The sequence below is a fragment of the Lissotriton helveticus genome, chromosome 5_1 (assembly GCF_964261635.1).
Source record: "Lissotriton helveticus chromosome 5_1, aLisHel1.1, whole genome shotgun sequence".
NCBI classification, from domain to species: Eukaryota; Metazoa; Chordata; class Amphibia; order Caudata; family Salamandridae; genus Lissotriton; species Lissotriton helveticus.
In genome coordinates, this window is record NC_136065.1 from 1693039944 (window position 1) to 1693067712 (window position 27769).

At 47.2% G+C, this 27769-nt stretch overlaps 1 protein-coding gene across 1 annotated transcript in view; it reads right to left on the reverse strand.

The window, feature by feature from the left end:
- Positions 1-27769, reverse strand: part of LOC144755742 (dehydrogenase/reductase SDR family member 1-like) — a 345316-nt gene that overhangs the window by 170621 nt on the left and 146926 nt on the right. Inside the window, exon 4 of the mRNA XM_078644947.1 lies at positions 3329-3408. Within this exon, the coding sequence (XP_078501073.1) occupies positions 3329-3408 (80 nt within the window). The remainder of the gene's footprint in view (positions 1-3328; positions 3409-27769) is intronic.

The following is a 27769-nucleotide window of genomic DNA, read 5'->3' on the forward strand; positions in this document are numbered from 1 at the left end:
GTGCGAGCCTTATTCAAAAGCAGGACTCTGTCTTTGTAATGGAGTAAACACGCCATCATCGGCCTGGGTGGCCTCCCAGGCACCAGTGGTCGGGCAGGGACCCTATGCGCTCTCTCCAAAGTGTAGAATGGGGACAAGCCCTCAGGAGCAACTTCAGTCCTTAGCCAGGTCTCCAGATAGTCCACCATGCTGGCCTCTTCCACGCCTTCTGGTAGTCCTACCACCCGCACATTATTCCTCCTGTTCCACCCTTCAGCATCTTCGGCCGGCCGCTCCAGGGCTTGCTGACGACGATTAACATCTCTCATCTGTACTTCGTATGCCTTTTGAGCGGGCTCCAGGACCTCTAACGTGGTTTCTGTTTGTTTCACACGATCTGCCAACTTTGCATGATCTGCATGAAGGAGGCCCAGCCCGAGTGTCACCTGCGCAACATACTGCTGAAGGGTGTCCCTGGTATCTGTGATGGCTTTGAGTATAAGATCTACCTGCTGTTGCATCATCCCCTCTGGCTGCAATTCTACTACGTCTTGCTGCCGTTGGTCGGCCACTTCTTCCTCTGGTTCCGGGGGCACCCCCCCCTGTTTGCCCAGTGGTTTCTCCATAGGTTTCTACTCCCCAAGCCGCTGATCGCCGCCGAACCTCCAAAGGCCTCCTCGCTGCTCCGTGCCAGACTTAGGCACTGCGTGGCACTCGCCGCGGAGGGGTGCACACTACCCAGACTTCTTGATGGGCCGCTCACCGCTCGGTCCCCAACCCCTGTGGGGAACTCCCTCTGATTTTCGATAGTTTTTGTGCGATAGTTTGCTTACGAACCTTGCTGTTCCTCCATCCCGTCCAGCAGATGCTGCTGGTTCCACTGTCTAACTCGTCGTCACCGGACACTGGAGACGGGAAGAGCTTTGCCCCGATGCCGGCACTCCCCACCCAGGGCCCCCTCCTCCCCCCATTTCACTCTGCGCAGGCCAGGAGCATGGGTGTAACACTAAGCAGTCACCAGCCTTCCATTGCGTCCATGCTTTCCGTGCCCTTCTGCAGGCATTGCTCTCAGAGCCCCCTCACCACTTTGGGAGCACTTCACTCAGATTTCAGTGGCAACCTGCTACGGACCACCATGGCGGTAAACACGATCCCCCGCCGTGCCTCCAGCGGGCCCAATCTCCGGTGTTGGAGGGTCCCCTCCCCGCTCTGCAGCACCCTCACAAGCTACTCCGCTGCCCTGACCTCCGCCGTCCGATCCAGGGGCCAGCATGAATGAGGTCCCCACAGTCAGCCACTCCCCCGCTCAGCTCAGCTCGTCTCCCAAAATGGCGGCCAGAGCCTCTGGTCAGTCCTTTAGTGAGCCTCCCAGTCCTGGGCGCCATACGGCGGTGACTCCAGCTAATTCCAAGCAGGTCTCCCCCCGCAATAAGCTCCGCCGAGCACCGCACTGCAGTCTGCCTCCTCCTCTACAGCCACGGCGTCACCAGGCGTTTCCAGGGACAGAGCGGCTTCCTCAATCCTTGTCGCCCTGCGATCGCCTCCTCCGCTGTTCTGTTCAGTCTGCTCTAGGATCGGCGCCGCTGCTCCCCCACTGCTCTCCAAAGGACCTCCCACACTTCAATTATGCCATCCCAGCCAAGCTCACCGCGTCGTCACCGACTCTTCGCAGTTTCCACCAGCGCCATCTTGGCTCTGCTTGGGCCAGGCTCGACCATCCACTAGGTCCCCAGCCCTCAGCGACGCGATTGTCCTGCCAAGGATCGCCCGCATCAGTTCTCGGCACCTCCCGGCTCGGACTTGGGCAGTTTGAGGAGCATTACTGGCTCCCAAACCCGGATAAGTGTCGGGGTCGGCATGGAGCTCCCAGCTCACGCAACTGTCCTCATTGGCACCTTAGCCACGCCCCAAATACATTTACTCGATGCATGTTTTTTCACTTTGTAGTGCCTTGGGGGACCTCTGGGGCTTTCCATTTGCCAATGATTTTATCAACATAAGATCAGAAAACTAGTCAGATTGGGGTTAAATAACCCAACACCAGCCGTTCGCTGTGAAAAACACACACACACTTAGGAAGTTTAAAGATAAAAATTTTACCCAGACATAAAGAATAAAACCAATGGGGGGGGAAGGGCAGCCCAACCTCTTCTGGCCGATGATGAGAAATGATGGGCCCGCCCTTCTCTTTTTTTCAAACATTTTCAGAGTAAGAGGATTGTTAAGACCCTGACATACCAGCGCAGACATGACTGGCTGCCATTTTTAAAGAATTCAACCCTGTCACCAGGGTTTTTATTTTTTTCCAAGAAAGGCTCTTCCCTCGGTGACAATAATAGAGTACTAGATTATCAAAATGTCACGGAGACACAGCAGTCAGAATTGTTATTTTTTTATCTTCCATAAACAGACCACTAAAACGATGGCCTCGCTTTGGGAAATAAAAAGCATTGGCCCCACTAGGCTGGTCATTGTCGTGCAGTCCTCAGGGTATATTGTTGCTATTTTCCCATTGAGAGACACTATGGTGAGCATGGCGGTCTCAGACATGAAAAAAAAACTGAGTTAACATCGTATCAGAAGAAGGTGGCCGTTTTGACATCATGTTAGCCAGCAGATGACCCACCATGAGGGTCTTCCCATCACCAGTTCATCCATAAAGATACATGGCATCACCTGATGGCTAACTTTGGGAGGGATGGTCAGGGCTATGCGGATGAGGCATCTGTCAGTTTCTGGTAGGTGTCACATAAATATGTTCAAGTTCAAAGCTAAACACAGACAGTTAAAAGTTTCGAACTGAAAGCTTTAAACTATATGTAGCTAAAACAAAAAGTTTTGACATTCCAACCTAGATTGCCTCAATACCAAAATGAGCGTGCTACAGTACATAAATGGACATACAAAGACAAATGAATATACGCTGAAGACTTACCCGCAAGAACAGTACAAGTCTGGCTACAAACATTACATTCGTTTTTGGCACTGTACAAGGGTGTCCCAATCCTTCAAAAATGATTCGCCACAGGAACTCCCAGGGCAGGTGGTACCAGAACGTCTAGTTTTTAAATATAGTGGTACAAAAATCTATTTGCCAGAATACAAAATACCAAAATAGTAACTACATCTACGTAAATACAGATTTACTATTCTGAACTCACTCTCAAATTATTCCTGTCAAATGTTTTTCCTTTTTTTCACCAACATGCCAGGAGTAGTACTGGATTATTGTGTGCAATGGGGCTGAGCGGTCTCTGAGCTCAAATAAATCCATTTTACTTTCCTGCACCACCTGCGTCATACATCTCATTCCATCAGACAATCCTGCACTGGGGGACCATGTACCTACCTAAGACCAACATTGTTCAAATTGTCCCACGAGGAAGCTGGGCACTCCCAGAAGGGCTTGGCCATGGTTGACGCAATTGTCTGTAGAGAAACAGAGAATGTTAGAAGAAACATTAGCAAATTCCAGATTCTTTAAACTGCGAGTGAGATGACTGGATCGTCTGTTTTCAGGGTCAACCTGGAACCTCTTAACAGCATTGTCTTTGTCAGTGCAGAATTTACTGACAACACGTAAAGCTTTCTTGTCTGCCTTTCCTCTCAGCAATGGATAGTTCTTTCTCTTCCATTTAAGCTGCAAATGTAGTCTGTATCCTACTAATTGGCAACTTAACATCTGCTTCATCAATTCTATCAGATTCCTGCTTGCCCCAAATGTCTTTTCTATCTATCCCTGTGAACTAGCCTCAAAACAACCTCCTCTGCCACGCCATAATATGGTCCAGTACTGTTAATCTCACTCTTACAGATGCCAACAGATTTAGGTGTGAGCTCTCAAGAGCAGTCTCAAATCACCAAAACAATACACCCTAAACAATATGGCAAGTAAACTACCAAAGTCAAGGGATGTGGATTCAAATTTAAAGTCAAATGCTTTTGTGTGGTGAGAATTAGGTGGTGTTCTGTTTATGTAAAGTCATGATTGTGTAAGATGGTCTTATGGGAAGACTGGTATTGTTAAATAAGAGGTCTATGTCTGTGTGTGCACGCCTATATTTTTGAAGGATCAAGTATTATTGTAATAAGGTTTGACACCATCATGCCATCTTCTGCTCATTAGTTCACGAGAATATGACAAGGAATATCAATTGTTCCGAGAAAGATTCTGCTTGCCTTTAGTAGGGAAGAGGTCAGTACCTCAGCAAAGGTGTGGGTGACTCTGAAGTGACTGAAGTCTTACTTGATGAATATTATTTAGGGCTCTATTAGTGATGGATCAAAAACATTACAAAGATGTCGACCCAAACGCTAAGAGATCTACTGCCTGACTTGGTTGTTTTGGCAGACTGGAAATTAGTCCTGCGCCACATGTGCTAGTAAGAGATGATGTGGCTGCATGAGGCAATGGACATGGTGAACTGTGACGTGTAGTCAATGCATCACTTTTAACACAGGGATAATGTGTACTTTCTCCAGTTAATGCAATGCCTAGCAGCCTTTTTCAATATTCCTTCTAATTTTTAATTCTGACTATTGTGTGGACATTCATGAATAATATCACCTAAGCCAAGTGTGCCATGACTAGTGATTTTGGGCCTGAATTAGAGTTTAGCAGACAGGGTTCACCGCTGCTAATCGGACGGAGGACCATGTCCGCCAAACCATTCTTCAGCTCGCCTCATTTAGATATGGGCAGACCTTAAGTTTTCTTTTGACAGAGTCGCTGTTGGTTCTATCAACTGAAAACTTTGTCCGATGGCCTGAAGGTGTAGAGGCTGGCGGCAAAAGAAGATTATACCACCCACCCTATTCAGGGTAGATGTTGTACTTTTTTTGTCTGTCACTGTCAAGATAACAGTGGTGGTAGGAGGTGTGGCCACGCCGGCGACCAAGATTGGTGCGCGGCAGTAAAGGTCCGGTGCCTGATATCCCCCTCTATCCTCAAATTGGACCTATGCTGCATCCGCAGCCATCCGACTGTCTGCAGTGTAACATAGGTGACATGAGATGCTAAAGGAAGCCGCAGACAAAAATGCAGGCCGACCGACACGTCCCCGCAGGGGACACTAGTATGAGGGCGGCCCCCCTAGTGCCACAAGATGGCACACGGGGCAGCCCAGCGCTCTGAGACCCCGGAGGGTCCCGCGCGTCACTTCCGGACTGGTGGGGGCGGGGGAGAGTATATATTCCTCCTCCGCCCACCGAGCGGCCTCTTTGTCCGTTGTCCCCTCACCCGGATGCCGTTTTGTTGCCCTCTGGTCGCACGTGCATCTTGGCGGGCCAGAGGCCTGGTGTCGGAGTGCTGTTGTTTCCGCCGGGCCAAGGCTTGGCTTCGCTTGCGGTGAGTCGGTTTGCTGAAGGTTTTGTTGATTTCGCCGTTACGGGTGAGGGGACAGCGGGGGTTCAGAGGCCTATGCCGTGCTCCTGTGCACGGTCGCGGGTATTCCGGGGCATGTGTGCTGGGCCCGCGTGTGTGGGCCCGCGTTTGTGCGTGGGAGCTGGTTCGGGATCCCAGGGAGAGGCCTTGGATGGCGTGAAGCAGCTTTCCGCCACGCTGGAGCGAGTGTTGTGTTCTTTCCTATTTTATGGTACATTCGGGGCCCTGCACCACGGGAGGTCACGGGTGCACGGAATCTGCATTTTAACTTCCCTGTGGCATGGGGTTGTTAGCAGGGTGTTGTTAGCATGGAGCTTAGCACTTCAGCCCGTGTGGGTCCGATTTGTTTTGGGCAATTTTGGACACTATTTATTGTGGGGGCATGGAAGGTCTCTTGTGCGGGCCCGCGCTCGACTTGCCAGTCATCCGGAGCGCGGGCATTCAGGGTCGCGTGAGCCTTGCCGTCTGGACAGTGTCTGCCCTTCGGGGGGGAGCCGTTGCAATTTTATTAACACCGTACTTGTAACTTTTCTTCGGCCCTCCCATGAGGCTTTACTTTAGCGGTCTGTAGGATGCTGTTTCGCGGGATGCACTTTTATGGGAACAGCCCATCTCATCTGGACACCTATCTTTTTCACAGCAGCACCAGCACTTCTTAGGGTTGATGCACTTTTATTGGGACGGTTTAGGCACGTCTTTTATGGGGCTTTCAGCTGTAGCACTTATCAGCAGTGATGCGGTACTTGTTTGTGTGGTACTCGCATTTTCATTGAGAATTGCTATATTTCACGGGGCAAACCAGCGTTGTTGTATTAATTCTATGGGGCATTTCAGCAGTCCCTACCAGGTTCTGTAGTATAGCCTACGGTGCCCGGCTAGTGCTGGTGGCAGGGTTTGTCTCAGCCTTGCGGGCAGAGATGCAGCGTTAGCGAGGACTCAGCGGTGAGCGGCACACGGGTGTCTCGGGCTTTCAGAACATCAGCGTTGTCGCACTCGAATTGGGGATTCAACCAACTTGTTGGTGGTGAACATTGTGACTGCTATATAGGGAGTACCTGCCCCTCTCAGGGGGAGGAGAGTGTATACATGGCGTTATAGGGTGCCAAGATACCGATTGCTCGGCTGTGTCCATACTGCGTGCAGTGAGGAGATCTCGCCACAGGGTGGCTCCGTCCTTCTGTTACGATCACCGTCCCCCTTCTCTCGTGTGGGTGTCACTGACAACACTGGCCATCTTGTGCCTTCCCTCGGCCCGCGTTTTGTTTAGGTGTATTCCGGGGGGGGGGGGGGGGAGGGGAGGAAGGGTCACTGGTCGTTACCTCCTGCTCCCGGCCATGACCCCCTTGGCGGCGTGGACACATGGCCGGATATCCTACTGGGGGCATAACTGTGTTCGCTTCGACGTTCCCCGTGGGGGCTCGGCTTGTGTCCGTGTTCTAGGCCAGGTACCCCCCCAAGCAAATGGTAATTTTGTACAGTCTTGCCATGTATCACGCGCACGGTGGCTGTGCGTGGGGGGGGCTGAATTTGTCGGGGCCCGGTGGGTTGGCGGGGGTGGGGCCTGGAAGGAGGGGCCATTTCACCCACGCAGTGCGGCCATCGCCATGGTTTTCCCCCTCCCCCCCCACTCCCGGTTTGCGGTTGTGGACGGCCATTTTTAAGCACTATTTGTTGTGATAGGCGCGTGCGTGTAGATAGTCCGTGGCGATTTCAGGCGATGCAGCCCCTTCAGTATGTAGGGAGTGAATGGGGTACGGTGACCGTGTTTCCCGCCGTCTCGTTGTCTCTCGACGTTATTGTTCGATCACTGGCAGGACACGTTACGACACTGCGCGCAGGTAGGCTGCTGGCTTACATGGGCACTTATATAGGTCGGCTACGATTTTGGTCCTAGGGATTTGTGCAACCTTTCGACACCCTCTGGAATTATTTACCATCTCTTCGGATGTACCACTCGGCCTGCGGGCCGCGTTGCCGGTCGTCACCAGGGAGAAGCGCAAAGCTTTTCTATTAGATTCCCCGGTCCCATTATGCGCTTTTTGGCATTATTTGTGGCGTAGCGGTGCGCACGCCGTGTTCTCTCGCAATATATTTTAGAACATTGCTACAGACCACTCCTCTCTGGGCTGGAAGTGATTTCTACTTGGTGAGTGGAGGCGGCTCTACATATTATTCTGCTGACTCTGAAGCAGGAGAACAGGGTTCGAGCCTCAGCCGCGGCTGTATCATTTTAGTTTGACTCCGTTATGTACAAATATTAAGTAAATAGCAGGGGTAAGTGCAGGAAGCTGCCACACCTGGTATGCCAGCAGCAATAGTTACAAGCAGTTCCATGCAATAGGTCCCGCACTGGATACTGTGATCTTCACTCGGACCAGGGTTTGCTGCTCAGGCCTGGTAGTTACCGTATTCCCAAGTGGGGAGGCTATTTACAAGCAGTGGCGGCCTTCCTTTTAGTTGTTTTTTAGGTCGCAACGTAACGTCCTCTCCTTGTTAATAGGCTCCCGCCCTGTGGCGCTTAGGGAGTATATTTATTGTTTAGAGGTAAAGATTCTGTCTTTTTGCACTTCTTAAGCCCCGAACGGATATAGCGTTTATTGGGGACGTTTTTATTTCTCCGATGCCGATGGCTCTGCCCGTAGCATGCTCGATGACATGCGCAACATCGCTAGTTTCCCAGGTTCGCGGTTTTTCAGGATTACCGTGACCTCGTGTTTGGCACCTTCTGGCCACCCTCGTGTCGGACTGACTTGGCTGGTTCAGGGGGCCGCTCCTTTGGTGTCACAGTTAATTAAGGGACCGGGTGGACTATTTTGCAAGGTGTCTATTTCGTAGTATAGTGTACTGTCATGGGCCCACGTGTTTCCCCTGGGCCTGCATCTACCTGTGAGCCGATAATAGTGCCATAGTTGTGCACGATTAATAAGTTATGCGGGGGAACTGGGTTCGAGGCTTCACCACGCTTCGCAGCCCGCAGCAGTTCCTAGCTCATATTCCCTTTTAATTTTGCCTCTATTTAGCGTGTACTCTACCCGTAGGTGTCAGGCGCTTCACAATAAGGACAGTACTGTTACACGGGAGCAATATAGTGCACACCTTTCATTTTAACATGATTTATGTAACGGTGCATTACAGGAGGAATATGTGGCAAGGGCGCAAGTTACATAAGCGTACATGAATAAGTAGAGGCATAGGGCTGCATTACAATGGCAGCCAGCCAAACACAGAATTACAGTTACGTAAGCATTGGTAGCACCTGTGCTAGGACAGGATGCAATCTAGATATCGAGGTAGCAAACAGGTGTACAGGATACAAGTGTAGCGTGCATGGTACAATGAGTACCAATTATAAGTAGAAGGATTAGACTGCAATATTGGCAGCTCTCGATTCACAAGTCACTGGGAAGACTTCCCATAGTTAAGGAGTATCGACCTTCCTTTAATTTCGGGCCCCCTTTCATTATTTAGAAAGGGCACTAGGACGTGTTCCTGAATAGTGTGGTTAGGGAACGTGGTTGATGCGATTATCCACTCAAACCAAGTTCAACGGTCATCTCGACTCAGCAATTGGACAATTTGACTTAGTGTCAAGACATAATACTTCTCTACTGCCACTGTGCCTGGAGGTCCACTGATTGCCCACCCAACTCCTTACGAGATTGTAATTGGTCAATTTAGTTCTCGAACTGACAACGAGGGTTAGCCTTGGTAGCGTGGGGGAGCATTGTTGGCCCCGACCTCATTACAGGGAAATGTGAGGTTATGGATGGGGAGGGGGCAGGGCTTCTATGGATGTGTTATGTGCGAACCGTGCTGGAGACCCGCTCGCCCCACTTGGGGGTGTCACCTGACCCATTTACAGGTATAAGGTCATAGCACACTATGGGAGCAGTGTGCTAGGGTCTGGGACACCTATTTCTGCCCCAGGCATCACCCCTGTCCCTGTGATTGGGGCGCGCAGGCTACGCCCCATAGAAACTATTCAGTGGTAGTCAACTGGTACATGAGCAGGGCAGGTAGCTCCTGTGCATTTTGGGAGATTTGCGCATCCAGAACAACTATTGGGCCTGGGCAATTCGCTTTTCAATAGGCAATAACGGGGTGTTCTCTTGGCAAGCAGTGTAAGAGTGTGGGCATCTCTTACATCCTCTGTGAGACATTTGTAATGCGTGTCTTTTAATCAACGAGTGTGTCTGGGCAGATCATACATCCCATGTGCAGTAATGGATTGTGTTCTTTTGTACAGCAACTGCTACGTCAGTCCTTTTCCATATCAGGCACCTGACTCCCAATTTTGTTATATGTCGGTCTCATGCATGCACTCTCCTAGATGGGGATATCCCATTATGCAGCCTTAACCAGCTCTGCTTAGAGTTCCTTGCTGGTCAAATGGGTATTGTCAGAGATAGCAGGTTTCCCTCCTCTTCATTGTTTCTTTCTAACACAAAGTGTCAGTCATAGCCTTCGTATGTCATTCTTAGTGCTCCGATAGGATATGGTCTCACATGACAGGCGGAAGTGGGCAGCCTGGCTGGGGGCGGCTAGCTCTAGGTGGGCTACGCAAGAAAGCGATATGGTAGCTTCTTATTTGATGCAACTGATCAGCATTGACTGTGCCAGAAGAGGGCTGGGTTTATAGTAGTGCTCACTTTGTAACAATCTTAGTGAGGTATCGGTATATCTGGGAAGTACCAGGCATTTTCAGCACAGTGTCTGTGCACACTGGTTTGCCCCGCTGATTAGTTGGGCCTGCATAAGCTGCACGTATACCTCCTTTGTTATGGCCCACGCTGAGACACTCCCTTAAGTGGAGCACAGCTTCACCAGTGTCTTATCCGCAGGCCCATCGGCACTAAGGTGATGCGTGCACAGAAGTTGGGCCGGCTTATGCCGCACATACCTCCTTCAGCCTGACCCCACTGAGACCTTTTCGAGTTTGGCTCCGCAACTGGTCGGGCTGACACAACAAAGCCTCTACCTGGCTCCACCTCTCAGACACAGGTTGGTGCGTTTGTTGGCCAGTTAGGGCCAGGGTCCTAGGTTGGCAACCATTGTCCTCAGTCTTAGACGAATTGCTGGGGTTCACATGCAGTGGAGGGCCTTTGGCTAGAGGCACTAGTAATAGTTCGGCCTGAGTCAGATTATTTTAGTTGTTGAGAGATCGTAGGTAGTATTCCACACCTGGAAGTACACAGTGAGGGATTAGTAGGGTCCCTAGTCGCCCAGCTCGATCTGTCAGCTGTCTTTAGCCGCCTTAGGTCCATCGAGTGTCCTACAGGGACACCTGGCATAGAGACAGTACCAAAAGTCACTCGGCACGTGTACTAGTGGAGTGATTGCCTAAGTAGGTCCCAACCAACCTTTCTCGCAGGTTGGGGACACATAGTGCCATGCCTATGAAGTAAGCCTGGTGTTGAAGGGACGGGTTGCCAGGGTGGTAGCTTTGTCGGTCTTCACAGGCTTGGAGCTTTTATGGCCTTGTAGGCAACTGTTTTGATCTACCTTCTTGAAGGGTACGGGCATGGGCAGACATCTTTGTTTATAGGCATTTTATTCTTCTTGGGTTGACACAAAGTGGAGGGGCCTGGGGTAAGCCCTCTGGTAAGCTTTCACCTAGACCCATGTGTCCCACTAAGACTGCTCAGCTCTGGCTCTGCTGTGGTTCAGGCTGATTCATTATTGCCGCTACTTGCTTATGATCGTGGGACACATGTGGGCACTCTTGCAGCCTGGTTGCGATTGCTTTAGCTCCTTTTACGAGAAGGGTCCGTAAGGGCCAGCCATTTTTCACAGTCTAAGCTCTATTTCAGGGGTTGCACTGCATCCATATACAGTTGTATAGGCTGCTTGTTTAAGCTTCATAGGGTCCTTCGAAGGCCAGGCACAAGGGGTCGACTTGTGCAAGTGTCTTCTCCTTGCCAGGTCATGGGTAGCCACCTTGAGCTAGAGCCTGTGGGGGTGATAGTGTTCGAATCACAGTATGGGGGTTTTGGGCCAGTTTTCCCTCGCCATGCGCTGCGGGGGGCAGCGGGCTCTAGGTGTCTCTGAAGATCAGGCAAGGGTATTCTGGACTGAGGTGCGTGTAACTGTATTTACACTAGCTGGGTCCAGGTTTCTGTGACCAGGCGCTTGTTCAGCAAGCAGCGTAGGTTGACACGTTGCAAAGTTTTGCAGTGTATCATGATGAGGACTCTATACTCTCTATCCCCCAATACTAACCGCGACACCTTGTGTGTGCACCTAGGTCCTTTTACTATGGATAGCGCTGGTCATTGCAGTATTCTACGGCACCTGATAAGAACGACCACATTGAACTCACGGTGGGTTTTGCCACCAGTGGGGAATAGGTACATTTCAGTGGTCAGACATGTTTCCATCTCTGCAGGCAAGGTGCTGGTCAGGGGAGGCGCTGGAGCCAATACGCAGGAAGTCCTGCGCTGTGTGTAATTCAAGGGGCAGAGGAGACAGGGCGTCATCAGACTTGAGAGACCTCACGCCAAGCGCTAGGGGCGCTGGGAGGATATTTTTACACGTTACCCGCTCCTGGTACCCCACAAAGCCCTGTTATCGCACGGCTTCTCAACATTCAAGATTGGGACTCTGTACTAGAATTCAAGCAACACAATAATATCAAAAGAATTCCTGATAGAAAATAGCGAACCTGTAAAATAATTGTTAAAATTACTCTTTATCACAAGGAGTCTGTACTTTACATAAGTTACCCACGCTCCATTCTTTCATATTCTCCAACCTCACAACAGAATTCATCACCTTCAACACTTTTTATGGTTGCGAAAATGTACTCTTCCCTTTCTTTACATAAAACCTCTTCCTCAAAACTACCCAGTCACCTTGCTTTAAAGCAACATCCTTCACCCCTTTCCTGTTGTCATAAAACATTTTGTTACACACATTCGACTGCTCATTACCCTCTTCTTCATGGACTCACGATCCACCCACAATTGATCCTTCCTGCATAGCCACATGGGAGACTCTTTAGTTGCAGGTTCTCTATTCTTAAGCAATAAATAAATGGAGACATACCAGTCACAGAATGGGGTGTAATTCTATGTGCTCACATCATCTTACTCAACTCCTCCTTCCGCTCCAAACCACTTGCGAAAGACAATTGTATATGGTCCATAATTATGCAGATTCACCCTTTCCCCAAGTCCATTAGCTTGTGGCCTGAATAACGCCACTTTCTCATGCTTTATGTCCATATTTGCAAGGAATTCTGCCATAGCAGTAGAAACTAGTTGTACACCATTGTCTGTAACCAGGACCTTCAGTATCCTTCTTCTAAAAATACTTCTTTCAAAAATCTAATCACCTACTTGGTCATAATGTGTTCCATAGCCCACACTATAAACCACATGCTGTGATAATCCACAAGACCTACCAAGAATCTACTCCTTTGGCCCAAACTCTTCACAGGACCCAAAAAGTCCAATGCCAACGTTTCCCATGGTCGAGTAGGAAATGCCACACATCTCAAAGGTGGTTGTCTGACTACTCTTCCCTTATCACTGTTACAAGCATGACACTCACTCACAACTGCCTCCACATCCTTGTCCATTCTTGACCACCAAAAGAACTGCCTTAATCTATGTTTACTCAGGTTTCTACCAAGGTGTCCTTCATGCACAATCTTCACTAACCTTCCTCTCAACATTTTAGGTGGAACAATCCTACTACACCTCAAAACTTGTTCTTCTTGAGCACTCAATGCATCCTTTTGAGTGGTTTTGGCGGAGAGGGTTTCGAGTAGAAGTCATGAATTGGTGTCTTTTAAATGGGATTTATAGTAAAATCCCTTGAGTCTTTACCGTCCGATTTCACTGCGGGCGCAAGCGAGTACCTCGCATTGGGTGGGTTGTCAAGCATTAAACACTTTTCAAAAGAAAACTTGCCTCGAGTGTCCGTTCTGGGCTGGCGCAAGCGACTGCCTCGCATTCAGTCTGTGCTGCTTCGGTTAAATAAAAAGCATCTTAGTGAGCCAAAGATACGTAAAATATAAAGATTGAGAAGCTTACCTTCACTGACGTCGCTAAGGTGTGCAAGCGAGTTGGACTAATTGGTTTGAGCCGCTGAAGGAGCATAGGATGACGCGGCGGCCATTTTGGATTTGGGAAAAACCTGGAAATTAAATGATTAAATACCCGCCATATATGTTGGACATGTTTTTCAACACAATTTATTTTTTTCTTTTCTGTCAGTTCGACAGAAGGTGAAAAATGTGGACAGTGGTAGTTGTAGTTCACTCCTTTTGATTGGGATTAGGTATTTTGTTGCAATTTTAGTTACAGGAACATTTTCAGGATTATTCAGATATTTTAGAAAATGGAGACAGAAAGCACAATGGAGGACAAAATACAGGCCTGTGTGAGTAAGGCTGATTCTGTGTTGGCTATACAATTAGGGAGGAAGATGGATGACTGTATGGGAAAACTAGAAGGAAGATTTGCTAATAGGATTGAAGATGAGGAACTTTGGTCTGTGGAGGAAGTTGAAGGCAATGGGATGGCTACTGGAAGTGGTAAGAAATTGACACAAAAACACAAGCACATGCGTAGTGAAAAGTTAAATAATTAAAAAGGGGCCTTTAACCGAAAAGGCGAAAAAAAGGACAACTATAGTAGAGTTGGATGGTAAGGCTATAAAGGCCGCAAAAGTACACAGATCGATTGTCTGTGATTAGACTTCCAGTAGTGAAGATATTGTAATTTCATGCTCTTCTGATTTTAATGATTCAGAAGAGGAAGGAAAAGGATTAAAAAAGAGAAAGGTGAAAAAAGTGAGTTGGATCAGGTTAAAGATTTGCTCGGGGATTACGTGTTTGACCCTCAAACAATTCAACACCCTCTCTCTCCTCAGTGGGTGCCAGCAAAACATTTAGCGGATTACGTTGAGTACTGATTAGGCAGGAAATGCCCAATGAGGTTAGAACTACACTCCTTTCGGATTTTCCAAGGCCGTCTCTGGCCAACAAAGTGGCATATACACCTGAGTTAGATGCAAAGATGATTTCATTTTTAAATATGTCTGTAAGGGACCCCAGGCGTGGACTTGATAAAGGACTGAAAGGCTGACAGGATCGCCTGCTTGATGTTTTTGGACCTTTAACAAAGATATTTGAATTATGTGAGGAGGCATACCTGCAGGAGTCTGCAGTGGATGTGCTGGTATTGAGGCAATAGGTCCAAAGAGCTGTGAGTTTGTTGGGGAACGCAAACACAGCATTATGTGCAATACGAAGAAAAAGTCTATTAATGAAAATAGACCCCAAGGTAGCTGAGCTAGCAGGCAAGGAGTCAGGTAAGGCAAATGGCATTTCTTTTGGAGAAGAGTTTGTTAAAGAGATGGCTCGTTTTGCTGGAGCTTTTAACTCTATTCAGAAGGTTCAAAAGGATATTCACGAGGTTTTTGGAGGTGCCGGGAGAATGTTGAGTCGATTCCCCGGCCATGGTTTTGGAATCACGAGAAACTCCTTTTCACGTGGAATCGGATCCAGTGGGTATCAGAGCTTTAGATCCAGTACACCCAGCTTCTACCCCAAGAGGCAAATAGGAAGAGGAGGATTTAGAGGAGAGAGAAGAACGAGACAACAAGGTATGTTTAGGAAAAGACCCTTTGTGTATTGTGGAAATATTGGGTGGTAGACTCACACATTTATTTGACAGATGGAAGGAAATACCTTCAGATCCTTGGGTTTTGCAAACCGTGAGTGGGTATTAGATAGATTTTGGAAAAAACTCCAATCCAAATAAGGCGACCAAGAGCCTTGTATTTTCAATAAAGGAAGAGAAGATGGTAGATCAGGAACTGGAAGGGAAGGATGCCATAGAAAAAGAAAACGATTGTTCAGCAGGTTTTGTGAGCAATCTTTTCCTTGTGGAGAAAAAGGATACGGGCATGAGACCAGTGATACATTTGAAAAAATGTAATGATTGGGTGCAGTACGATCACTTCAAAATGGATGGGATTCATATGTTGAGGAATCTCTTGAGGAAAGGGGATTGGCTAACACGGTTACACCTGAAGGATGCATATCTAACAGTACCATTATGTTACGAACAAAGAAATGATCTGAAATTTCAATGGAAAGGGATTATGTTAAGGTTCAAAACCCTCCTTTTCGGTTTGACGACGGTTTCTTGGTGCTTCATGAAGGTGATGAGGCCAATAATCGCTTGGTTGCAAAAGAGAGGAGTAAGACTGATTGTGTACTTGGACGATATCCTTATTATGTCACAAAGTAGGGAATGGGCAGAGAAACATACAACGTTGGCGGTCTGTATTTTAGAGGATCTAGGTTTTGTAGTAAACAGGAAAAAATAGTGTCTGGAACCTATATAGGAGACAGTGTTTTTAGGTTTCCAGATTTGGACGTTGGATTGTATGTTGAGGTTGCCATAGAAAAGGTAAAGAAAATTCGCAAAGAGATTCAGAGAATGCGAATATGCAAATGGATAACCATGTGACAGATAGCCAGGGTACTGGGACTATTGTCAGCTTACATTCAGGCATTATTCCCAGCACCTTTGCATTGTCGAACTCTCCAGAGATTGAAGACAAAGTTCTTACACAGGGGAGTGAGGTATTCAAATGAGGTACAGATAGATGGAGAAATGAGAGGGGAATTGAATTTGGGGGTGGAAAATCTGGAAGCATAGAATGGGAGGGCAATTTTCAGCCTAGTCCCAGATGTGGTGATAGAGTCAGATGCCAGTCTTCAGGGCTGGGGAGAAAGATTTGGATAATTGACAACAGGAGGGAAATGGACAGGTCAGGAAAAGATAATGCACTTCAATTATCTGGAGTTGTTGGCAGGTTTGTTTGCTGAAACTTTTTCTTCACGGATCACGTCAGATGTTGTGTACTTTTAAAGATGGACAACATCTCTGCAGTACGTTATGTCAACAAATTGGGGAGTTCCTTGTTCCAAAGCTCTAGCAGATTTGGCAAGGGATTTTTGCCTGAGCAGAAACATTATGATTCAAGCTCAATACATTCCAGTAATGCTCAATACAATAGCAGATTGCAATTCAAGAGAGTTAAAGGATTTCAGCGATTGGAGACTGGACAGGGAGGTGTTCAGGGTTGATCAACAGCAGATGGGGTCCTTTAGTGGTGGATCTGTTTGCGTACAGAGTGAATGCTCAGATAAGGAAGTTTTAGAGTTGGAGACTGGATCCGTAGGCAGAAGCAGTAGATGCGTTCCTTCCGGACTGGAGCAAATTTCGGGGGTATGCCTTTCCTCCATTTGCTCTGATCCAGAGGGTACTATTGAAAGTGAGTAAAGAGGGGGCGCAGATAGTGTGAGTAGCACCGTTCTGGGCGTCCCAAGTTTGGTACCCAGATGTGATAGAGATGTTGATAGCAAACCCAGTACTTCTGCCGAATATTCTCGACTTGTTGGTGAATGCAGTGGGAGACAAGCACAAATTGATTCTGGACGTACAATTATGGTTGATGGCTGGGTTGATTTTGGGGGAGTAAAGCAGGGTGTCAGAATTATCGTTGGAAGCTTCAAAATTCATCAAGGAGTCATGGGCTCCAGGGACTTTCAAGGCATTCAGGTTGGCATTGAGAAGAAGTATTTGTTGGCGTGTTCCAGGGGATTTGGATCCCATATCAGCACCTTTGGTAGATGTGGTGAATTATTTAACAGAGGTCTTCCTGGAAGGAAGGTCATTTAGTTCAGTAAACATTAGTAGGTCGGCAGTTTCAGCAGGACATGAACTGGTGGATGGTGTTCCTATGGGATAAAATGACGTAGTAAAACGACTGTTAAGAAGCAGAAGGGTAAAGGCCCCTCCAGGGCCAAGGTATTCGTCTTTGTGGGACCTGAATGTGGTTCTTCAGGAATTAGCGAGCTGGTCAAAGAATGAGTTTCTAGATTTGAAAAGACTTTCTTTGAAATTGGTTATGCTTCTGAGTCTAATTTCATTTAGGAAGGTCTCAGATGTTAAGGCCTTGTAGGTATCAGGATGGAGATATTTAACAGTTACTTTGTTTTAATATAACTAGGAGAACAAATACAATGTCCCAAACTATTTTTTATCCAAATTTGGATGAGTGTAGGAAATTGCATGTTGTGAGATGTTTGCCGAATATGAAAGAAGAACGGAGAGTTTCCGGGACATCATGGATGCACAACTGTTAATTTCATTCAGGAAACCTTACAAATCTGGGCTACATCTACTTTAGCTAGGTTATGAAGAAAGCAGGGATACACCTTGCTTAATTTGGTGCACATTCTACAAGAGGTGCTATGGCATCTAAATCATATTTATTGTGAAGTGGATTAACTGGTATTTTAGCTGCAACAGATTGGTCATCAGAATAATAAAATAAAAAAAACTATTTCAAACCTGTGGAATCAGCAGTTAGGAATATTATGGCAAGGCTTTAAACATGCATAATATTGGTCTCCGTACCTTGCCATAAAATTCAGATTTTCCACAGCTGGGTGCGTAGAAAATCATGATTCTATTTAAAGACACGGGAGCTGATATTATCCCGCCCAATTTATTACTACCCTATAATATGTTTGGTTTATTTTAGGAGGAGATTACAAGATGTAAAGAAGAAGCTGGGAAAAAGAAGGAAATGGTTCCTGTTGGCTGAGACCTGATTGTTTTAGGAATATTAATCGAAGTTGGACATTAAAGTTTGTTCGCAGCAAAAGAAGGAAGATGGCTGCCTGACAGGAGTTATAGACAGAATGGACTGTTAATAGATTCTTTTTTATTGTTGCTGTTTCTGCTGTGGGTTTGCAATTAAAGAGGTATGCAGAATATCAGCCTCTGTGTCTTTAATAAAATCACGATTTTTTTTACCCACCCGGCTCTGGAAAATCTGAATTATTTAGTATATTCAAAGTCATATACCAATATAATACAAAAGAAATTCTTCATATGCGCCTGTCACAAACATAGAAGTAATAAACGTGACCTACTGAAGAAGTGACAAAGTGCAAGAATTTGTTGAAATAACCATGCCCCTCCCCTCCTTTGAAGTAAATTGTGTGGATACTATGTGATCCTGGCGGCAGGCTCAATCCTGTGCTTAAGGAGGCTAATTTGGACTCATTTTTTTAATACGGATAAATTTCGCCTTTCATTGATGAAAATTGTGTGGTGACTTGTTGATCCATGTTGTGGGCTCCATCCTGGATTGGAGGAGTCTTCATTAATATATTGTAATTAGGCTGTCCTCAACTCCCTAGTCCTGAGGAAGACTCGCAATGATGTGTATCTATCAGCACATACATACAGGGTCAAAACATCAACAAAAACTTCATTGGTCCATGTTCTTCGTCAACCTCACTTAAAAAGTCTAGTAATGAGATAGAGTGCTTGTTGAACTATTTGATATAAAAAGGACGGACATTTCTTTAATTGCTTCATCTAAATCTTCTGTACTATTAATCACTTTGGCACTTTATACCACTTCTTCACCAAGTCACGTTGTTTTTTATTGTTGTGTTTGTGACAGCAGCATATGAAGATTTATTTTTATTATCTGGGTATATGACTTTGAATATTCTAAATAATTAATGGCATTGTTGTGTGTTGTCTATTTTAATAATAGGATTGTGGGAGTGTTTAACCACTTTTGTGCTCAGGACGGCCGGGGGCTGTCCAAGCGCCGCTGATCCTCAGCGAGGCGCTAATTCCGCGCCTGCGCTGGTGAATTAATTAGTGGGAGGAGTTCGGACAGCCCCCGGCCGTCCTGCACACACGCCCAGTGTGACGCAGAATGGCCCCCGGCCATCCTGAGCATGCTAGGGGTTACGCCACCTGATTAAATCCCCGCAGCGCCGCGAAATTCGCGCCGCAGGGAAGGGGTTAAGAAGTGGTAAAGGTAGGCCCACACGCCTACTATTTCTTTCAGACCATTCACTGAGCTTGGTACATAGGTCTGACATTTCTTGGACACTATACTTTCTTACACAAATAAACTGTGATACCCAACAGAACACACTGTAATCTTTAACATACAATTATTAGCCCCTCAGCTGATTGACGTTCATGCTGAATCAATAGGGTTCGTCCCCCGACGTTGCGTGAGGCTGTCATTACACTACTAGTGAAGCTCTTGAAGGATCCCTTGCATTGCACGTCTTACCGGCCCTTATCACTGATAAATTTTGACACCAAGATACAGGGTACTCTTTTTGTTCTGAAAAAAACCAAAGATACTGGGGACTCGTTTGTCACTCCTGCTGGGTCAGATCATCTCCCCGTTGCAGTCAGGGTTCGTTGCGGGGCGCTCCACGTCAATCTGCGTACAGTGTTCCAAGTGCTAAATCCGATCTCACCCAAGGTACCAGCTGTGGTTGCACTCCTGAATGCAGAAAAGGCATTCGACTCACTCGAGTAGCCTTTCTTGCTGGCGAAGTTTCGAAAACTAGGGCTCCCCAGCGGGTTCATTGCTCTGGTCCAGTTGCTATATTCACAGCCGCGAGCACACAATCGGGCCAATGTCTCCCTGATGGCCTCTTTTGACATTACTATAGGAACCAGGCAGGTTTGCTTCCCTCTATCCTCTCCTTTTCATTATTGCTATGGACCCCAGAGCACATCGCCAGCAATAAACGCACCTTCACCGCGGATTACAATTTCGAACAGGCCCACTACTCCTGTCCCGCTATACAGATGAAATTTTAATATTCATCTGCCACCCAGCTGACAACATGGGCTCTATCATACAGGAAGTGGCTAGATTTGATGAATTCTATGGTCTTGCAATAAATTGGAACAAAAGAGAACTTTTTCCACTCACTGATATTACTGTTCTGTTTGAGCATATCTACCCCCTGAAATGGTGTGACAGTCCTGTTCGATACCTAGGCATCTAGCTACATTGAGCCAAGGAGCAAGCTATCCGACTGAATTATGAACCAGTCATAGACAAACTAACAGCACAACTCGAAGGGTGGAGTTTGCTCCCACAGTCAAAGGCGGGTCCGTTTTGCCATCATCAAAATGGTTGTTCATCCCTGTTTTCTGTATCTCTTTCAGAATACTCTGATTCCTCTGACTAACGTCTTCTATTCTATGCTTAAAGGTCTGCTTCTGCATCTGGTCTGGGTGGGGTAAAGGCCCCGGTGGGTTGGGAAACTTGAGTGCTCCGCAATAACCCAGGGGGTGTCGGAGTTCCACATCCACAAATGTACTATTTAGCTATTCAATGTCACCTCCCTTCCCACTGGGATCATTGTGGTGCCCGTCTCGCCTATACCATACCAAAACCACAACCAGGCAGAGTCTACACCTCTTGCCTTCATCCTCCCGCAGGGTATCCCGTTGGACCCCACTGACATACAAGCTGGGCATGGAGGAAACTCCTCCAATTGTTTTAGGGTAACCTACTCTACTCCCCTGCTCTGCCACTAGCCAACAATCAATGGCTCCCCCCCCCCCACACAGGAGAGGTTGCTCCAGCAGACATTAATGCCATGGATTATGTTACAATGAAGAAAGATCCATAGTCTGTAAGTGTAGTTAGGATCATAACTTTAATTCTTCTTCAGATCATGAGTTACAATAGATGTAGTCTAGAGACAATCCAGCGACCCCACCACGAGCAGTCCCACTGCTCAGCCCTTCATGCCAACTGACATCTCCTTACTGTTTAAGCCACCCAACATTCCAATGACCTCATCAAGGGCCAAGCAGTGCAGGAGGGGAAAGCATAAGGAGGATGAACAAGACATGTTACATTACAACACATCCCCCTTTTATCAAAATCAACAAATGAATAATAAGCAAACATGCAAAACAACACACAAGAAAGTAAAAGTGCAAAGATGAAAAAGCACAAAAAGAATGTTAAGAAGATTCAGAAATAAGGCGTTAAATAACACAGCGATTCAACAACCAAGTACTAAACCAACTAAAACACCAAATACAATTAAACAAAGTCAGGAACAGATTTTCCACACCCAACAACGGAGGTAAACCATTCTCACCCCACTTCCTTCCCATAGAAAAATACAAAACTTTAGAGAAACACCTCTGTAAAGGGCAAATCACCTCCCTATTGGGAAAATATACCTCCCAAAAACACAGCAACAAACTGTAAAGGGCAAATCACCTCCCTATTGGGAAAAACATACTTCCCCAAAAATATAGAAATATATAATAAAGGGCAAATCACCTCCCTATTGGGAAAAACATTTCCCAAAAACACAAAAACATGTTGTAGAGGTAAATAACCACCCAATTGGGGAAAACACTTCCCAAAAGCCTGGAAATACTAATGGGGTGACATACTTATGTTGTCACCCACAACCAAGAAAACGGCACATAGCCAATGGGGCAACCAACTAGGTTACCCACAACCCAAATGAGAGCACAAGACACCTGGACTCTCCACAAAACTTTGAAAAACTAATGGGGTGACATACTTATGTTATCACCCACAACCAAGAAAACGGCACAAAGCCTATGGGGCAACCAACTAGGTTACCCACAACCCAAATGAGAGCACAAGACACCTGGACTCTCTACAAAACTTTGAAAAACTAATGGGGTGACATACTTATGTTATCACCCACAACCAAGAAAACGGCACAAAGCCTATGGGTAACTAACTAAGTTGCCACAACCAAATCAGAGAACTATACTCTCATACTCTCAACCAAAACCATAAATGAAAAACTACTCATACTACACACACACTTCTCATACACCATACATACAGGTACCCTCACACCATACATACAGGTACCCCCAAACCAGAGTAATTACACAGTCATCACAACACAATAAATTGGAACCATTGAGAAGCGTTACACTCCCAAGAAAATTATTTAAAAGACTGTAAAAGATTGGTTTCATCATAAGATCAACATAACAAATTAATTTAAGCATTTGCTAAAAATTATGAACATTCTTCCTTGACCACCTTGGCTCCTAATAAACTTTAACACCGGAGCTCGATTTGTGCTCCCGAGCCATTCCACAACATAAGGTATAAAAGTCAGATAACAAATAGTGATCATTGTATCAGTGAGAGATTTTTCATCCAAACTCAAATAACGCAGAGTACCTGGATGAGTCCACTTGGAAATGCCACCGATGTTCTATGTAAGACATCGATATATACGTAGAAGGCAAAAACCCATGGTGCATAAGGAACTCCTCATTCAATGATTCCATGTCATGAAATCTATCACAAGAGAAAATGCTCTGCTTCATGTACATTTCACTGAGACTCTCGGAACTTACAAATAACACGAAATCAGCGCTGGAAGATGACAGGATCTGCAAAGAAAGACTGATGGCACTTTTCGTGACGACGCTGATTAACCCAGATCACCCCGTCCACATTAGGCTAAAACTAAAATGGCACCTCCGTTAGCGTGGGGTCACGTTTACATTCACTTTTACGTGACAACGCTGGTAAACACATCCGTCACATTCTCGTTCGCGTTCGAGGAAGAATTCCTCATCTTCACGACTGCTCCCGAGAATTCTATGACGTTTAGTATCGCCAACACTGCCAGAAGATTCTGTGACATCATCAGTCACAAACTGAGGCGGCAGGGGAAAGACGACTCTGGACATAAACCGCCAACTGTCACCTTTTCGCTATTAAGCTTATTTTAAAAATGAACAAAGTCAGAGATGAGTCCCAAGATGAAACGTAATGGGGAATCAATGCTGTTTACTAGTCCCCCGATCAAGTCAAGTCGTCCTTGTCACCATTGTCAGAACTGTCAGTTTTTTTTTTTTTTTAAATATATCCAAATATATCAGAGCCTCCATTCATTGCTGGCTGATTTCAACACACATCGCTGCTCCCTTGTAAAGTGTTGAGGCATTCATTTAAAAATAGTTCAAGTTGCAGGTGCCACTACTATTGAAAAGTCAGACAAGTCAAGATAGAGAGCAGGTAGGAGCAAAGATGCTCATCCAATCCCAGTTACTGCAAACTAATATTGACAAAGACATTGAGAAAGAAACTGGCACTTACATGAATAGGGCGACCGATGACATGGTCACTGGTGGGGTTTTTGCGGTGCCAGGTTCCTTTAAATTCAAATCCAAGTCCAAATCCTTTAGTTTCATTAAAGTCCAAAGTCCAAATCTATATAAGTAGCACGCAGGTTCTTTTACAACGTCGCCAGTGTTACAATTATGAAAGATCCATAGTCTGTAAGTGTAGTCAGGATCATAACTTTAATTCTTCTTCAGATCATGAGTTACAATAGATGTAGTCTAGAGACAATCCAGAGACCCCACCAGGAGCAGTCCCACTGCTCAGCCCTTCATGCCAACTGACATCTCCTTACTGTTTAAGCCACCCAACATTCCAATGACCTCATCAAGGGCCAAGCAGTGCAGGAGGGGAAAGCATAAGGAGGATGAACAAGACATGTTACATTACAACAGATTACATACATTTGGTGACCTTTTTCCTGATGGGCATGTCCTATCACACAGTGACGGTGCTTGGTTTGTTGTTGCTTCCTTTATGTACCATTGTGTTTTATGGCATGTTCACAGTGCTCTGCGTGCGCACATCTCCTCATAACCTCTGGTTCCCGAAGAGTTATCCCCCCTGACACTGCTAATTACGGACCCAGATGGAAGGCACCTGGTATCAAAGCTGTATCACGCCTGCGTTGCGCTGTTGCCATCCTGCGCTACGAAGCTCAGGCAAGCATGGGAGTGCAAGCTAGGCAGAAGACCTCTCACACAAAAATAACGTTCTTTTGTGCAGCCAAACTAGGATCATATCTCCTAAACATAGACACAAATGAATACACTCCAAATTCTTACGGCGCACCTACACTTCGCCTAGTACGCTGGCCAAACTTGATCCCTCTAGATCCTACAACTGTTCAAAATGTTGAGGTGCTGATGCTGACTTTGCACATCTGACATGGAACTGCGGCCCTGTGGGAGAGTACTGTAGGGCTGTCTTTACTCCGCTTTCGGTGATGATGGGGATGGACCTGGCTCCGGTCCCATTAGTGGCCTTGTTCGGGAATGCGGGGGATGTGCCTCTCAGGGTTCATAGATTTAAGGGTATAGCGCTGCTGCTAGCAAAGCGGGAGTTCGCCCTTCACTGGGGCAGTAAACGATGTTACTAGACTCCTGATTGCTGCAAAGCAGGACACCCTGTGACACCACAAGTGAAATATAGGCCAAACTTCAACCTCCTACCCCCCGGCCTAGGGACATATGGCAACCACTCAGGGACTACCTTTTACAACAGGAAAGTCAGGAACCGGACTAAAGGTGACCCTGTGTTATATGATGCCACTGTCTCTTGCTGCGACTGTGTGTCCGCTCCTAGGCTAAGTGTTGATGACAGGTACCCGTGAAGAGCTCTACTGTTGCCTTTTACTTTTTCCTCACCACTGACTGTACCAGCTGCCTGGCTGTCGAATGTGGATCATTGTGCCTCAGTTGATGAATGTTTCCTCCCGATAAATGGCCTTGTATCATTGTTATTCACATGTGCCCACGTTATGGGTTGTATGTGATGTGTGTAACTCTACTTTATGCTAAGTTATAAGTAAAGTTTTTAAAAAAAGGGGGAGGAGCCAAGCTCGCGTCCGAGATGGCCGCGTTTTAGCTCGGCTCCGTTCGCTTTCCTGTCTGGAACGTCTATCCTGTGTTTTATCCTGCCCCGGGAAGTATTCTTTGATAGACTATGGAACTACGACATTTCACAGGCACTTACCGTTTGATCCGTTTGTTCCTGGGTGCCGCGGATCCTGGGCTGCACCCTTGTCTGCTTCGGGGCCTCCGGAGCGAGCGGGCCTGACACTCCTTGGCGGCGCCCAGGCGGGCGGAGCGCTGTGGCCGGCCCTTGGTGGCGGCGTGGGTTCGGTCGGAGAGGCCGATGTGCAATTAGACCGATTACGGCTATCCGGGCCTGATCCGGCGGTCCTGCGGCCTGGTGTTGGGGCGCTGCCTTCCATGGACGGGGTTGACCGTGTATGTGGCCCGTCTCCCCTTTGTTCTCCGGTCCGGCCATTTTGATTCCCTCCGCCCGGACTCGGAAACGGAGCCGGTAGCGTGTGGGGAGCCGGCGACCCGCCTTCTTCTGGTGGTCCCCCTTCCTGCTCTGGTGGTGCCTCTGCTGGTGGTCGGCTGTATCCTGTTTGCCCCGCTGGTGTCCGGACGGGGGTCGGAGTTTGCCGCGGCCCCACCGGGCTTCTAAGATGGCGGCTGACCCCATGTCTCTCGGACTGGCCGAGACTGGCGACGCTGGTCCGCCGCATGGCACGTTTGCTGAATACCGTAAAGGTGAGCCTACGCTTGGCGACATCCTCGGCGCTTGCGCTCCTGGAGTGCTCCCATGGCCGCGCCTATCATTGACCTGGAGGAGGATCGTTTTGCCGGGCCTGCGAGCCCCCCCCGGTGTGTGCGGCTTCATCTCTGTTGTGTGCTGCTGGAACTTTCCTGGAGGTCGTGGGCCCGGCTGCTGCCGTTGGTGTGGGTGTACGGATGTCCGCTGCCCTCCTTCATCCTGTGCTCCCCCCTGTACAGGGGGTCCGCCGGCCGGGTCCCGTCCGGACCGGCCTTGTTGGATCTCCCTTTCCCTTTTTGCCTCGAATGGCCGAACGAAGATCCTGTCATTGCTCCGCCAAATCGGCTTCCCTCATATTGTCGTCGGAACTGTGCCTGCATTGCCTGAGGTGGTTGCCGTACTTTCCGGTTCATCCGGGTCGCAATCGATATGACTTGTGTGGATTGCCGATCGGACTCCCTGTTATTCACCTCCTGTTCCACATGATCTGGTTCCTTGTGCGTTGGACGACTACAGCTTGGGATAAACAAGGACAGGGTTGAGATGAACTTGCCTCGGTGGACTGTTATCTTGCGGTATGGTCGGATGATCCGTTTGTAACTGTATGACTATGTTCGATTCTCCTTCATGTTCCTGGAGCTTATCCTTGTGCTTATTATCTTCCCGTGGGTTCTGAGTATTTTCGGACGGGAGGGTGGGAGCTGATGGGGTTTTGATTATATGGCTCCTCTCCCGTTGCTACTTCCCTGTTTTCCCTTCCTTTTTTGTCTTTGTGGTTCTTGCTTACTTTTATCTCTTCTATATTTCGGGTTCTGATTAGGGCGACAGGCACGCTGCCGGGGGGTAGGCCATAGCCTTCTGCAGGGGTGCAGGGTGGGATGTGCGGGGTGGGGGGTCTGTTGTATTGTGTTTTCCCCTCATTCCTTTTTTTTGGTTCTATGGCTCTTATGTATCCCCTTTTTTCGAGACGCGGTGTCGGCATGTGGCCCCCTGGGGTGTTTTTGCTAGCATGGGCCTTCTGGTATTCCTGCCGTCACGGTTTACTATGCATTCATTCCTCCTGTTACCACTGGTTCCATGTGCTGATCTATTCTTGAGTGCTTCGTTAGCCGTGGGGCGCGTGCAGTGATGCTGCGTTCTTACTTCTCCCCCTTTTTTTCCTATGTCTTTTTCCCCCCTTTTTTTTCCCCTCTCCCCCTTTTTCTTTCCTCCCCCGGGTTGTTGTGGCAGAGGGCTCTTTGTTTTGCAAGCCTATTTTTAGTTCTGTGTATTATTGTGTGTTTTCGTAGTGGTGGGAGGGCGCTGGGCAGCGGTTGCAATTGCTTATTACTGTGGGACTCACGTTCTGACTTTGCCAAAATGTACCTGTTCTTTTTGAATTTTCCTGTGTTCGATACTGCTGCTTGTTCGCGGCCCACCACGGCCCTCTGGACTTTACGGATTGCCCTTATTCTGAGACACCCTTTCTTCTATTATAAAATCAACCTTCTCTCATCCTGTACGTGATGGTTGCTCGGTGGCTTCTTGCCTTTGCTTCTCATATGGATTGCTGTGATGTCCTGTGGGAGCTTCTGTATTGCTGCTATGTTTCTTTTATTGTGGTGGCGGGCCCGATGGGTTGTAGGCCCGTATCTGTGAGCGCTTTCTGTACAATAAAGGTTTAAAAAAAAAAAAAAAAAAAGATAACTGTGGCAGTGAGGAACCAAAAAAACAATAATGGCCCCCAAACCCTGGAAGACAACTCCCAGAGTGTGGGTGTCATTAGGTTTTTGATTTTCAGAAACCAATTCCTGCTTTGGGAATTTGCTTCTGAAAACCAAAAATCTGAAAATGTTTGGACAATGGCTGTCAATGCATTTGGTACATTGAACCAACGCACCGTGACAGTAGTTCCTTTCAATAAATGTAGATTACCTGTGGTCCTGCAGTCATCTCTAAATTTGTCCTCCACCACCCTGGTGGATGGAGTACTGTCCACAAAACATTAACAAGGCCCTTAGTCTACTTCTCTCAGTTGTTGAAACTGGAGGGATGGTAGAACTTTTACAGAGTCTGTGTAATTACACCTCATCCTTGGGCATCTTGTGATGAACTGATCTACAGACTTAACTGAAAGCATTTTCA